The sequence below is a fragment of the Pinus tabuliformis genome, chromosome 4_2 (assembly GCF_031772625.1).
Source record: "Pinus tabuliformis cultivar Carrire ecotype Pingquan chromosome 4_2, CPIR1, whole genome shotgun sequence".
NCBI classification, from domain to species: domain Eukaryota; kingdom Viridiplantae; phylum Streptophyta; class Pinopsida; order Pinales; family Pinaceae; genus Pinus; species Pinus tabuliformis.
In genome coordinates, this window is record NC_142304.1 from 639,526,161 (window position 1) to 639,541,317 (window position 15,157).

Below are 15,157 nucleotides of genomic sequence, written 5' to 3' on the forward strand. Positions count from 1 at the left end.
TTTAGACCTGATTTAGCATGAATGGGCTACTCAATGGAGCCGTGCGCCCGAATTTTATAATGTAATTGCTGAAACAGAGGAGGAGGATCCATGGAAGATTAACATTCCAAAAACATAAGGCCACTGTGAGGTTCAAGGACCATAGATTGGGAACCCTGATATAACTGTGTTGGTGAAAATGAAAGAAGTGAACATTGGTACAGACACATCACCCAAATTTGTGAAGATTGAAGACTATTGGGATGACATGATGGTGGATAAGATCACTAAATTGCTATGTGAATTCCAGGACTTATTCCATGCCAAGTTTACAGATCTAAAAGGAATAATTGGGGACCTAGGAATGAAGAAGATCATGTTTAAACCTGATGCGAAGCCAGTTAAGCAAAGCATTACCATATCAATCCGAAATACAAGGAGAATGTCTGCTTAGAGCTAGACAAGATGCTAGTAGCAGGCATCATTAAGCCTATGGAAGAATTTGATGGGTTCTCTGGGTAAATAAAAGTCGCGTTGGAGGATAGGAGCAAGACGACCTTCGCGACTGAGTGGGGTTTTTTTAAATATACGCTAATGTCGTTTGGATTGAAGAATGCGCCTACAATATTTTTGTGTGTGGTTGTTGTGACATTCAAGGAATTTATACATAAGTTCCTGGAGGTATATTTTGATGACTGGACTATATTTGGATTAGTTAGGCACCATCTAGCAAGCTTGCGCCTAATGCTGGATACTTGCCGAAGATACCAGATCACGCTCAATCTCAAGAAGTGTCTATTTTGCATTCCTTTTGGGAACCTATTGGGGCATGTGGTTTACAGACAAGGGCTAATGTTAGACCCTATAAAGATCACGATGATACTAAACTTGGAAGCGTTGAGGAGTGTGAAATAGCTACACGCTACTCTGGGACATATGGGATATTCCAAAAAGTTTATCAAAATTTATGCCCAAATCACCATTCCTATGGAAAAATTGTTGAAGAAGGATGTTACATTCTATTACAATGATGAATGTAACAAAAGCTTGGATATATTGAAAGAAAATATGGTTACGCATCGATTTTAGTCTTCTTGGACTGGAAGAAAGAGTTTCATGTACATGTCGACGCATCATGTATAGCACTGGGGGTAGTACTAACACAAGATGGTGGAGAAGGTTTGGACCATCCTATCGCGTTCACAAGCTACAAATTATCCAAAGCAAATAAGAAAAATTCTAGCACTGAATGCGAGGGACTAGCGATGGTGTATGTGCTCCAGAAGTACTAGCACTGCTTACTAGGAGGCCATTTTAATATGTATATATATATCACTCTGCCCTAAAGTACCTAGTCAATAAGCCTGTGTTGGCGGGGTGAATTTGCATATGGCTCTTATTGTTCCAAGAGTATGATTTTGAAGTTGTTGTGAAGCTTGGACGATTGAACGTGAGACGAGACCATATGTCGCGCATCAAAATAGTGGAGGAACCTACTAACTTAGAAAAAGGATTGCCTGACGCACAACTATTTGCAATGTGTGTCGCAGATGGTCATTTTGAGGATATAATACAACTTCCTAACAACAAAAACTGCACCAGAAGGATGCTCTGTCCAGCAAAAGAAGGAATTAGTGGTGTGCGTGGTAGATTTGTCTGTCATTGATGGACATCTATAGAAGATGGGGATTGGTGAAATAATGCAATGGTATGTACCTGAGTTCAAATGAATTAGCATCCTCACGGATGCTCATGGGGGTGCCGAGGAAGGACATTATGTAGGGAAAGAAACCGCGCAGAAGGTTCTATGCGCAGGGTTGTGGTGGCCAACCATCCATCAGGATTCAAAAACATATTGCAAGGCATGTGATGTATGTCAATGAATAGGTAGGCCATCACAGGGGGGATGAAATTTCTTTGAATCCACAAATGACATTGCAACCTTTCGTGAAGTGGGCAATAGATTTTGTAGGACCCATTCAGCCACAAGGGAAGACATGAGTGGGTGAAGGATTTCGCAGGAGTGATGGCCATAAAGTTCCTATTTGAGCATTTACTAACACGATTTGGATGTCCAATGATCTTGATGAGTGATCATGGTACGCACGTCCTGAATGAGATGATTAGTGCACTAACAGAGGAATTTCAAGTGTATCTCCAAAAGAGCACACCCTATCACCCACAGGCTAATGGGACAATAGAGGCATTCAACAAAGTGCTTGAAAATACATTGACCAAGGTTTTCAATGCTTAGCGAAGTGATTGGGACCTACCCATACCTGCATTATTGTGGGCTTATCAAACGACATGCAAGAAGTTGACGCGACAAACCCCTTTTAGGCTCATCTATGGTGTGGCAGTCGTAATGCCTATGGAATACATCATGTCTACTTCGCACATAGCAATGTTCATAGGTATGATGGATCATGGAGCCTGGAACTAAGGCTTGTGCAACTGGATGAGCTCGAGTAAGAAAGATTTTTGGCTGGATTTCACCAGCGGGTCCAAAAGTAGCGTGAAAACGCATGGCATGATTGACACATCAAGATGTGCACATTTAAGGTGAATGTTCTGGTTTTGTTGTATGATAGTAAGTTTGATAAATTTCCAGGAAAATCCAAGATGCACTGGTTAGGGCCTTATGTTATTAAGGAGATTACCAATGGAGGAACAATACAACTCGTCAAGTTAAATGGAGAACCCTTCCCAGGAAAGGTGAATGGAATTCATGTGAAGCCATACACCGATGGTTTGGCCATGTGACTAAATGGAAGTAGCACAGTCTTAATTCTATAGCCAACTAAAATGAGGCATGAGACTATAAACTACACTGCCCGAGTTGGGGAGTTGCGCAACTAGAAGATGATGGGAGGCAAGGACGTGTCCCTAGGTCCGCGTCAACACGAAGGGAGCTGCATTACCTAGGGAGATATCACATAGGTCGGCTAGAAAGTGACTATTAAGGTCACTGTTCATGAAAATATGGCATAAATGAGGCAAAATGGAGTGGGCAACCGATATTTAAGACGAAATTTATGGCTTAGATCCTTGAAAATCTGCCACCAATCTGGCATTAATAAACTGATTTTGGGGGGAATGGTCGGATTTGAATTCAGATTGTCGTATAAATTAAAAGTGGTTGTCCAACAGGAAAAACTTGGCATTTTAAGTATTTATCTGTTGAGCTCTCAGACGCCTACGGACCCAGAGTTCTTCAAAGCTCTCAAACAAAGTCTCGCATTTGTTAACTTTCTTGAGACATCATAAGTACTGATAGAGAGTGTTATGTCATCACCCCCATAAGTTATCAATACATAACAAGTGGTAGAAGAGATGACACAAGAGATGGAGAGATAGGTAGAAGAAGTTTCCCCAGAAGTAACTGAAGTACTGGCGGAGGTCCCTAAATCCCAGTGAATGTTAAGACTGAAGCCAACCCCAAACAAGGAGACCATTAAAGATAAGAAGGGAAAGTAGCCTATCATCTCGGTGCATGCATCACTGACACAAAACCCAACAAAGCCTACTACCCAGGAGAAAGGCAAGGCTATAGACCTAGAGGCAGAAGAGGTGGATATCGAAGACATCCCCATGGACGATGAGGATGTGGGAGTGGAAATAGAGGAGGTTGAATCCCAGCGTGTAGACCCTATTACATATTTTCTGGAGTATGTCCCTCCATGCAAGCTTAAGTCTAAGGTCCCAAAGGACATTGATGAAAGTAAGACTCCCCTACAAACCCCATTGCTACCATATGAGATCACTTTTGATGGTTCACGTTTGATGCGGGTGCTCATTTTGAAGCTAGAAGAATGGGACTTGGCGGACCATGAGAAGTTCCTGCACCTAGCGACCGAACAGTTGATGTGTCCTATCATAGACACAAAGATAGAGACGATTGTGCTGGAGCCATGGAAGTGGCTCAGAGGACTAGAGAGGGCACGATCACTCAACCTACTCTGGGTGCCGCACTATAACCACACCCCATCAAGCAAATACTGTTCTTGGTGCACGATGGGTGTCTGTGGCTAGAGGAGCTGATACCCAACACCGACATGTTCATTCACTGCATAACATGCCTGCCATATACAGGTGAAAATCCAGTGATGATCTTTGGTGGTAAGGGTGGCGAGTTGGCACTCACAGAATCAATGAATGAAAAGTTCAAATTGGTGAAGAAGTCACGTGGGTACACAATCTCCAGAATTTGCAACCCCACTGTGAAGGTGGAAATGCAGATCCTTGTAGCAAGAGTGATACAGAAGTACCATGTTGACGAGGTGTCATCACCTGTCTTCGCGCTCGCACAATAGTGTGTCAAAGGAGTGCAGTTTAACTGGTCAGACTACCTTAGTGGTGAGTTCTTGGCAAACTATCGCGAAGGGCAAGACCAAAGCAAGATTGTGGCTCTTTGTTATCGATTGTGCTCGTAGCATGGGAGCTACCAGAAGAGAGACAATTCCCTTTGGTCATTCTAGACCTTCCTAAAGTAGCAAAGTACACTTCGTTGTGGGCGAACAAGGACATGGAGCGCATTCGAGACAACAAGATCTTCTGGATCTTGATGGAAATGAATATCAGGATGGCTATCAATTGCAAGCTATGATTGTTGCCCAAAATGTATGCTAACCTGCAGAGCTATTCCAAATTCAAAGCTGATTTCCATTGGGTATCAATCAGGGTGTGGAAGGACCCTATGCAGAAGTGGTACGATTTTCCATTCCTAGCCACAGATGATGCCATCGATGTAGTGCTGGATAAATGGCCAGCGGAGCGGCACACCACCATGGAAGTGGCAGTGGGTGGAAACAATTCTACCCCACAAAAGAAGAAGGATGAGGCCAAGCTGACGGTGGTGCAGGTGGTCAAAAAGAGGAAGAAGGAGGCCACTGAGAAGGCCAAGACAGAATAGATAGGAAATGCAGTAGGAAAATAAACAAGTGGCATAGAGAGGGGCTCTAACAAAGCCACGCGGTCGCCTACACTTCAAACCAAAGAAGAGGACATAGAATAGCATGGCATGGACTGTGGATTATCCTCGGGGACATCTAGATAGGACTACAGGAGTTGCAGACCCGCACGTCGCAAGTTGGTATGGTGTCTACCAGCTTGGCTATCGGCACAACAGAGGCTGTCGATGTGCTACGCATGAAGGCTTCTAGTGTGCTAGTGCTGCTGAATGGAGCACCGACAATAGAAAATGAGGCTGACGGGCCCACTGTCAGTGCCTTGAAGGGAATGGGATTGAACCTCGTAGCGCTCCCTCGCCAAGAACTCCACCTCTTGTAGGATGGAGTAATTGTAGAGTGAACACCCGTGAGAACCACACCCTCCAGGTGATCAGTGAAAAAAAGGTAAAAAATGAGTAGATGGCCCTGCAAAGGAATGTTGCCATTGCTGTTGAGGCCGAGATGACTAGATAGAACAAGAAGATCCTACAAGTCGTAGAGGAGGGATGCATAATGGTCCCATAATTGGCCATTCCGAAGGAGGAGCCATGTAGGTTTTAACCCCATATAGAAATTACCCGCATACCAATTCTAAAACATAGAAAATAAACAATGCGAGAGCATAACACATAAAGCACATATACATAGAGATTTTCACCTGGATCCCAAAACTGGGACTACTAGCTTGATTTTTCATTATTTTCCTTTCAATGTTACAATACATATTTATACATGCCAAAGCATCCAATACCATGGACTGAAAACCATCGCATCCAAAACCATGGACCGAAAACAATCACATCCAAAACCATGGACCAAAAACCATAAGTAGGTTCACGCAACCTAATATAGGGTCCAAAAAAAATTTCCTAAGGCATTGCCTCGGACCTCGTATAGGGGGGCTACCCACCCCCCTCAAACCCCCCGGATAGGGGGGGATACCACCCCCCCTGTGACCTCACCACTGCATAATTGATGCAATGAAGTGGGGCTCTTCCCCCCCTCTAACCCCCCGATTCACTACATAGCTTAGTCATGGAAAGAATAATTCACAACCCAACAAGCCAGTTGAGGTCCGCATCCATAAATTAGCCATAGGGATGCGTGAAACTTGGATGGAGATGGCACAAGTTCAGTTGGAGCTGAACCTGTAGATTACAGAGCTCCAGCTAAGGGCTTAGCCTTCAAAACCACCAGAGGTAAAGGAACAGTGGGTGACCGCTGTCAAAGAGGCAGTTATGACAGTAGAGAGTGCAGTAGCAGACTGAACACAGTTGTTTAGAGAATTGTTTCAGGTGTTGACCGACTTACAGGATGACCCAAACATCAAGAGGCTAGAGTCAGAAGCACACGAACTCCAACAATGTTATGATGAAGTTAAGGGCACATTGTGAACCATCACACTGACACAAAGGTTAGCCCAACTCCAGGAAGCCAAGCTGCTGAAGGAATAGGTGGACACAACACTGCACAAGGAAGCAGTGTTGAAGGTGTGACTAAAGCCCCGGCTGGAGGAAGATTATGCAATCACCACCAAAATTGAAGGAAATATTATGACTTTGCAAGCAACACAAGAACAAGTTCAGGCTGACAGCATAGGGGAAGTAACTAAGAAGATAGTCGAGGATGTGAAGCAGGCGGTAGCTTAGTGCATAGCCGAAGTTGTAGTCATCAATGTTGAGCTAGATGGGCTTCATGTAAAGATCTCCACACCTATAGAGTGACTCGAGGGTGAGTCACGATGTTTGCGTTGGGAGCCTGTTGAGAGTGGGATACCCAAAGGGTAGTTTCAGGGCTAAAAGCCCATGTTTAAGTTATGTAATATTATTTTAAAGACTCTGCATTTTGTGGTCATGGAGTGCAAAGGTGTTACATGTCACAAAGGGTAGTCCGACCTTAGTTTTGTGAAGTAAAGTCAGCTATAAGAGATCTACCTATGGTCCACAGACCATGGGATTGTATAAAAAGAGCTAAGCTCTAAGTAGTTAGAGGCATCGAAGAAGTAAGAGAGTCATAGCTTTAGAGCAACAAGTCCAAGTCTTAGGTTGTAGCATAGGTAGAGGCTTTGTAGCTGAGTGCACAAAGGCCTAGGGTAGAAGTCTGAAACTGAGTGCATGGACCCCTGTAGTTGTGTGCTCAGGGTGAACAAAGTTTGTAACACTTGGAAGATATAATAAAAAGATTTATTCTGAAATTTCTCTGTATTTGTTTTATTGATGGGTTTGGATATTTTATGTATGAATTTCCTTTATTATGCTTCTATAATGCAAGAATGAATACAGTTACATTGAATAATTAAATGCAATTACAATTATCTGAATACTCGGTGATAACTTTAAGTATTCAACAAAACAAGAAAGTCACTTATGGTGGTTAAGGAATCTAGACGGTGCGCTGCCATAACAACATGAAAGTACCTCAGCCCCGGGTTAGGGCTACGCGAAGGTAGATCGTATACTTTCGAGAAGGTACTGAAAGCTGGAATAGAGGGTTTGTCTTATAAGCCTTAGAGCGAGATCAACTATGCGAAGGTAGGGATAGAAGAGATCAAATGACATCACAACTATCTCAAGGGTGCAGAAACATGGTTCCAGTATCCCTCCATACTACTTTGCGGGAGACTTCAGTCCGCACTCCACAGGATGATACCAAAAGGGCCAGTAGTGTAGGGATGTGTTTGGCTAATTAATGTTGAACCTTGGTCATACCCCTTCAAGCCAACAATGGTGTTGGGTGAAGATATTGTCATTTAATTCTGTTGTAGTATTTGCCCAACTATTTATTTTGTCAAACCGAGGTTCGTAGGATTACGAGGCACATGCACTATATATGCAGGACCGAAGTGGAACTAATCCAATGTGATCTAATCTAAATTACTTAAATCAAATTAATATAGGAAGGCATTGAAACATTAACTATAAAATCAAGAAATTGCATAAGGGAAAAGCAATACAACATGTGAAGAATTTGAATGACAAACAACATATGTGAACTCACAACAATAAAGATATCTTAAATTATATTACAAGAACCAAATAACAAATCTTGGAAGTGTAACAATAAAAGAATATAAATCAAAGCTAAGAATCCCCTTCTCCTAATTACAAAACTATCTCTTAAATCTAATCTCTATCCGCCCAAATGAAGAGAGAGCACTCTCTTATATACATGAAGAAGATAACCATATCATAATTACACATCCAATATTCTCTCAAGCACTCTCAACTACTTTCCCATTATTACAAAATATGATCCCTTTGAATCCTCCACACGTCTCTCACATATCTTAGATAAGATATGCCAACCAAATCCTCCATGATCTTCTCCTTAGGAATAGACTTGAATAATTATCTCCTTAATATGGTGGAGAAGATATTTGAGAAGTCTCTTGGAATTAATTCTTCACATATTTCCTACACATCACAAAACTCACATATTCTTGAGATATATATAAAAATATGTATGTTTTCTAATATTTAATCATAAATTCACTTGTAATACAAAAATGAATAAAATGGAAAATAGGAAGGTGAAACCAAAATGTATTTATGAAAATGATATGATAAAAGGTTAATGGGATGATGAAATGTAAGGAATAGTGAAGAAAAAGGAGGTTGAAAATATGACATTTCTGAGTCCAACATCCTCCCCAACTGACCTTGTTGCATGTCCTCATGCAACCATGCATGGGTCTCTTTAAGAACATTTGGCATGTTGAACTTTGGCTTTACATGATGATGTCTTTTAATAATGAATGTTTCTAGGATATGTGAAAGACATGAGTAACAACTTACATTTTCTTATGGTTGGTTCTTGTGTGACAACCATGAATACAAAGAATGTTGGTTCTTGTGTTAACAACATTCATTTCGTTTTCTATTCTCTTTTCTTCAATAATAATGTAAACACTCACTAGAAATCATAATGTGCATAAGAAAGCCCTTTTGTAATATTAGTGAAGCATGCCAATATTGCGTATGAAGCAAAGTGCAACAAAGTATCGTTGGAAAATAAATGTTGGTGAATGGTAAATGAGAAAAAAAAAATGGAGTGATAGTGGTGAAGAAATGGAATCAAGGTAGTGAATATGTAGTGAATATAGTTCTCTCTCTCCCCCCCTCCCCACCAACTGAATTGGTTGCATGTCCTCATGTAACTTGAGATGGCTCATGAAAGGAAATGTACCATGGTGAGGGAATTTTCCAAAATATTCAAGTTAGCATATAAGGAATTTCATGATTAAAGATTAGAAAACAACATGCCTCTACTTACCCAAGAATGATGAACTATACAATAGGAATGTAGCTGTTGCTACTGCTGGATCAGGAAAATGTGACTGATGTTGTTGTAACTAGATCTTGGGAAATGAAGGAATCTAAACTGCTGATGCTGAATCATGGAAAAGATAAACGTCGAAAGTGGAACTATGGTACTCTCATAGATCAGAATTCATGCTACTATAATTGCTAAGGGAGTCATGAAAAAGTGTATAGACTTTGTCTGCTACAAAACTGATGGTACAAGTCTAATTATGCAAAAGAATGTGTTGATGTCGAGCATGAAAAGAGATCATTGGATTATTGGCCATTGATGCATGTCATTATCCAATGCGAGGCAAACTCACCATTGATGTCAATGAATGCCAAGGTACCCGAGTACATCTTGCGAATGCGAATAGAGGTGTTGATGTCGAGCCATTTGCAAGATCTGACGATCAAGGGAAATTGGCAAGAAAACTTGCCATTGAGGCATGCAAGTCTCAAGGTACACAAAAGGAACTCTAGTCTATTTCCCAGATAACGTGCTAATGTCGATGGGGCAAGACTTGTTGAAAGGTGGGCCTTAAGGAATCCCACATCAGTCAACGCGAGTTTGTACAAAAAGATTTGGTAGGACTATAAATGGAAAGAACTCATGGACAAGCAGTGTGGATCGGCATGGTGAAAAAAACAAGGCAATGTAATCATGGAAAGGGAATGAGTTTTATTCAGAAGGAAAACTAGAAGGCAATAAACTGAAAAGGATAAAGGAATGTATGTGATTCAGAAAAATAGGCGTGCATGAAGTCGTGAAAGATAAGGTAATGGAAAATGGGCTTCAACACAAGGATGGTCTAGGCGTTTGGAAGGAAAAAGGTGAGTAATCACGACGCAAAAGGATTTTTGTGTAGTGGAAAATGTCATGATATGTGTTGTGAAGAATTAATTCCTTCAAGCGTCCAATGACGCATGTTTCATTGTGATTTCGAAAAATCACTTTTGCATTAGATTGTCTTCAACTCTGAAAAACTTAGCACCATTCCTGCATAAAAATTGTCACCTTTGTGTGCCATCTCCATCGATCATTCCTGTATGAAGTGACTCAAAAACAAATTAGCTCATTTTCAAGAATTTATGAAATGTCCATTTTTTTAATTATTTTTTGAAGTTACTCTAATTGTGGATGAAAAGGGTGTCGCATTGTAATGTTGATCTTTCTGCATAAGCTTCTTGTTGACCTACACATAACACCAATCTCATTTCACTTGTTATTATATGCATCCTAACTCTTGCCCACAAAAATAAACGATAAATTCCAACATACTTTTATTTCCTCCGAACTAGAAATATTGCCTGTCCTCATGAAATGTACTCATTGATTCTGCAATACTTTTTCAAAATGTTTTTATTGGTTTGCAGGAAAAGTGATTTAAAACATTTGAAAAGGTTTTGTATTTGTTAGGGAACAAGTAGTTAGTTTATAAATGAATGAGGGCAATTTTATTTTATTATTATTTTTTTATATTTTTATATTTTTATCATTTTTTAATAAATAACAAAAAAACAAAAGTTTTTAATTTATTATTTATGTCGATTTTTTTAATTTATTTATTAAAAAAAAACTAATAATGAAAATAATAAAAAAAACTAACCCTAATTAAAAAAAAAAACGACCAAGGGCTGTGAGACGAAAATGACCAGTTGTGGAACTATCCTGCGCAGATTGTCTGGGTGGCTTGGCAAAGAGTAGGCAGAATGGAAGGAGAGTAAGAAGAACCACTGACAATATTGAAATCCGCAACGCAAGCATATGCCCTCAGCCAGTTGCCGTGGGTTTTCACAGATCAAGTATTGTTTGCACACTGCAGCCCATTGCAGTCGTTATTGCCACTAGAAGGCATACGCTCACCAGTACAACCTTGGCCATAGTCATTGCCATTTTCAATCACTCGATTCGGTCCACTCTTCCATAGTGGCAACACAGATGTGATGCTCCCCAACCTTGACAGAATTGTAGGAATTGGGCTTCAATTCGTCCCCTTTGCCACTTAACATCATGCGAACGATCTTTTGTTCGAGCTTTGATGTCTCCTTATCTATCTTCGACTTGCACTCATCTTCGATGACTTTATCGCAAGCATTGGATATCAGAGAATTAGTGTCAGTATATGGAGGGCAGATCCCGAATCTCTCCATAATGCTGCTCAGCCTAGTTGCATCGAGAGGAGATTTTGGCTTTGACATACTTACTGCAGAAAATGCAAAACCCACCATAAACCTTTACCAAACATCGACATCCAAAATAGACATTTTATTTCAACTCTTGGAGGCCAGATGAATGTTTCTGCACAAAATCCGAGCATTGACCTCATCGGCCTTCTCCAACACCATATAATGATGCAAAAGCCTTTATATGTTGAAAGCATAGTGTTTCATTATTCAAATGCATCGCCTGAAGTTTGGGGAAATGGTGTACCAAGCCTTTGAGGGAAAATAGGTTCATCATCAAGCTGAAGATCGACGCAGCCTCAGTCTCAATATTGAATGCAAAAATGTTGAATCCCTCCGTATAGCACGTGACTAATTCCTTGCAATCTGCGTTAACAATAAAGCCTCCTCTCGATCTACTGATAGAAAAATCCAATTTGACTTATCATGTAGTGATTTGTTCATACAAAATTGGAATTTGTATTATCGTTTCCTGATTTTCTGGACAAAGAGCCAGATTTTTAATTTATGTTTTGGAGGATTTTGTGGGCGTTGCTGAGGGAGTTGTGATGGCGAAGGGAATTTTTTTAATGATACGCTGGCTAGGGATAGAGGATGCTGCAAAATCTCGAAAACTATTGCAAAATTGGATCCTTTTCTCAATAGGAAGAGGGGTGTAGGGTAACCACCAAGTTGTGCAAAAGATGTATTAAGAGCAATCGGATTATGCTCACAAAAAAATAAAAAAACCAATGCATCAAAGATAACACCATTTTGTTTAGAGCTTCATCACTCCCATTGAACATAAGATCGTGCATCAAACCTGGAACCAAGTTACTTGTTACAGAGATGACCCCTCTAGCTTCATAGTTCCACCTTGTCAATTATATGCAGTTTGCTTAATAGTTGCTGAAATCTGACTAAACTTGCCGCCTCCATTTTTCGATTAATAACGATGTACGAAGGTCATTGTCAGAATGGCGTCGGTGCAGTTTCGGGCCTGCAATGTAGTGTGTTTTTCCTCTCGGCCCTTTATATGCTGAAACTAAAATTTAGAAAGAAACTAAACTTTCTCTAGACTTAATTTTTTTAACAAATGGACACAATGATTTGCATATTGAAAGATGTTTTTGATCAAGCATATTGCAAAACATTTATTTATTCTTGAAATTAGTCTAAATCATCCCTATTTTCTGATCCTTGCGATCACACTAAGCACGGAGGAGAGCATACTTATTCTAAGCAAAACTGAAAATGAAAGCAAAAACTAAAAATGAGAGCCTACCTACTCTATACTAATTAAAAAAAAATAGTTACGTGTAATTAAACTTCCAATGAAACCATTCACGTAGCAATAACAAAAATATATTCGGTAGCAATTTTTTAAATGATAGATGAAAATATTCGAGAGTGAATGAGTCTAGTTGTTGTGACTGCAAATCAACTAAAAAATAAAGAGATGAATCTAATCTAGTACTTACCTAGAACCATTGTTCGATAAAGCTTTGATAGGCACAATTTCTCTCACTTAGTTCATGTTGTAACTCCTCTTCTTATTCTTTGATCTGCTATTCTTCTTCCTCGAATTGTTGTTCGAATGATCGTTCGCCATCAGATACGCAAGATTCTTTAGATGTTGAATCTTCGTTTATTTCTTGGGGAGTAGTTGAACTTTCAATTATTGTCAAGATCTCCTTTTTAAAGGAAGAGGAGATTCCAACTTCTGCAAGGATTTGAGTGAGTAGTTCCAAGCTGACACTCATTATAAAACCATGTTGAAAGAGATTCTAAAAACAAAGTGCTAATAATTGTCTGAGTTTTTAATCCTTTTACAAGGTTTTAGTTCACAAAAACTCTTCCAAGTCATCTCACTAAAAATTGAATTAAAAACAAAAGGACCACAGAAATAATCTTGAATTAAATACTCAATTAAACCCTCTTACAAAGACTACTCATTAATTGAGTAATCGAATTCTTCAACTACAACCATGAACCATGAATTCATCAAACACTGTTCATAGTTGTGAAAATCAAACACACTTGCAGAAATTGAAATTCACACTTGCATAAATGTAAACACACCTTACATGCCCTGATCCATAAGAGGTCGAGCCTGTTACGGTATCTCAAATACGATGCATAGGCTATTCCCCACATCTTACCACCTTAACACCTCGAAGTTAGGAACATGTCTAAACGCACTTGCATGAAAAATCAAACTAAACTTCAACCCATCGTGCTTCCCCAGCAACGGCGCCAAAATGTTGGGTGAAAATATTGTCGTTTAATTCTATTGTAGTATTTTCCCAACTATTTAATTTGTCAAACCGTGGTTTGTAGGCTTATGAGGCACATGCACTATATATGCATGTCCGAAGTGGAACAAATCCATTCTCATCTAATCTAAATTACTGAAATCAAATTAATCTAGGAAGGAATTGAAAGATTAACTATAAAAGGAAGAAATTGCAATTGGGAAAGGCAATACAACTTGTGTAGAATTTGAATGACAAACAACATATGTGAGCTCACAACAATAAAGATATCTTAAATTATATTACAAGAACCAAATAACAAATCATGAAAGTGTAACAATAAAAGAATATAAATCAAAGCTAAGAATCCCCTTCTCCTAATTACAAAACTATCTCTTAAAGCTAATCTCTATCCTCCCAAATGAAGAGAGAGCACTCTCTTATATACATGAAGAAGATAACCATCTCATAATTACATATCCAATATTCTCTCAAGCACTCTCAACTACTTTCCCATTATTACAAAATATGATCCCTTTGAATCCTCCACACATCTCTCACATATCTTGGATAAGATATGCCAACCAAATCCTCCATGATCTTCTCCTTAGGAATAGACTTGAATAATTATCTCCTTAATATGGTGGAGTTGATATTTGAGAAGTCTCTTGGAATTAATTCTTCACATATTTCCTACACATCAGAAAACTCACATATTCTTGAGATATATATAAAAATATATATATTTTCTAATATTTAATCATAAATTCACTTGTAATACAAAAATGAATAAAATGGAAAATAAGAAGGTGAAACCCAAATGTATTTATGAAAATATATGATAAAAGGTTAATGGGATGATGAAATGTAAATAATAGTGAAGAAAAAGGTGGATGAAAATATGACATTTCTGAGTCCCAACAGATGGTAAAGCCTAAAGGTGGGTGCTCTCAATCAGGCCTAGGAATCCCAAGATGGGATATATAGTAAAGCCTGGAGGGTGGAGTATCGGTTACGGCCTAGTGATATGGTGTGGATTGTGATAAAGCCCACAGACTAGATTTTGGGTTAGGGCCTTGTCGCATGTAACCCAATGTGGCGTAGATTTTGATGAAGACTCTGCATGTTATGGAGTAGAGTACGCAGTAAAGAATGTAGCGAAGCGTGAAGTGGACCATGCAGCGAAGCGCTAAAGTGGACCGACAGTAAATATACCGCATGGTATATGGGCTTTAGGGTAGGTCGAAACCCCTCTTTTTTGTAAAAGGAAAGTAATATTGTAAAAGATCAATGGTTTTTGGACCACAGTAGTTCATATTAGGGGATTCCATGCCATATTTACCATGGTATTTTGATGATATATCCCTCAAGGTAGTACTATATATATGGATCAATAATAAAGAAGAGGATAAGCTTAAAATCACACCTTGAATATAATGGTTGTATCCTTGTGATATGTGGTTTTTGGTGAAGCAAAGGCTCTCCAGATGAGTGTGCAGAGGCATGT

General features: G+C 39.4%; 1 protein-coding gene across 1 annotated transcript; it reads right to left on the reverse strand.

The window, feature by feature from the left end:
- Nucleotides 1-11,128: 11,128 nt before the first annotated feature.
- Nucleotides 11,129-11,431, reverse strand: LOC149170978 (uncharacterized). The gene has a single exon (XM_089425799.1). It carries the CDS (start codon nucleotides 11,429-11,431, stop codon nucleotides 11,129-11,131), a length of 303 nt encoding a protein of 100 aa, XP_089281925.1.
- Nucleotides 11,432-15,157: the final 3,726 nt, after the last annotated feature.

Coding starts and splice junctions, on each gene's coding strand:
- LOC149170978 (XM_089425799.1), bottom strand. CDS start 11,431: ATGTCAAAGCCAAAATCTCCTCTCGATGCAACTAGGCTGAGCAGCATT.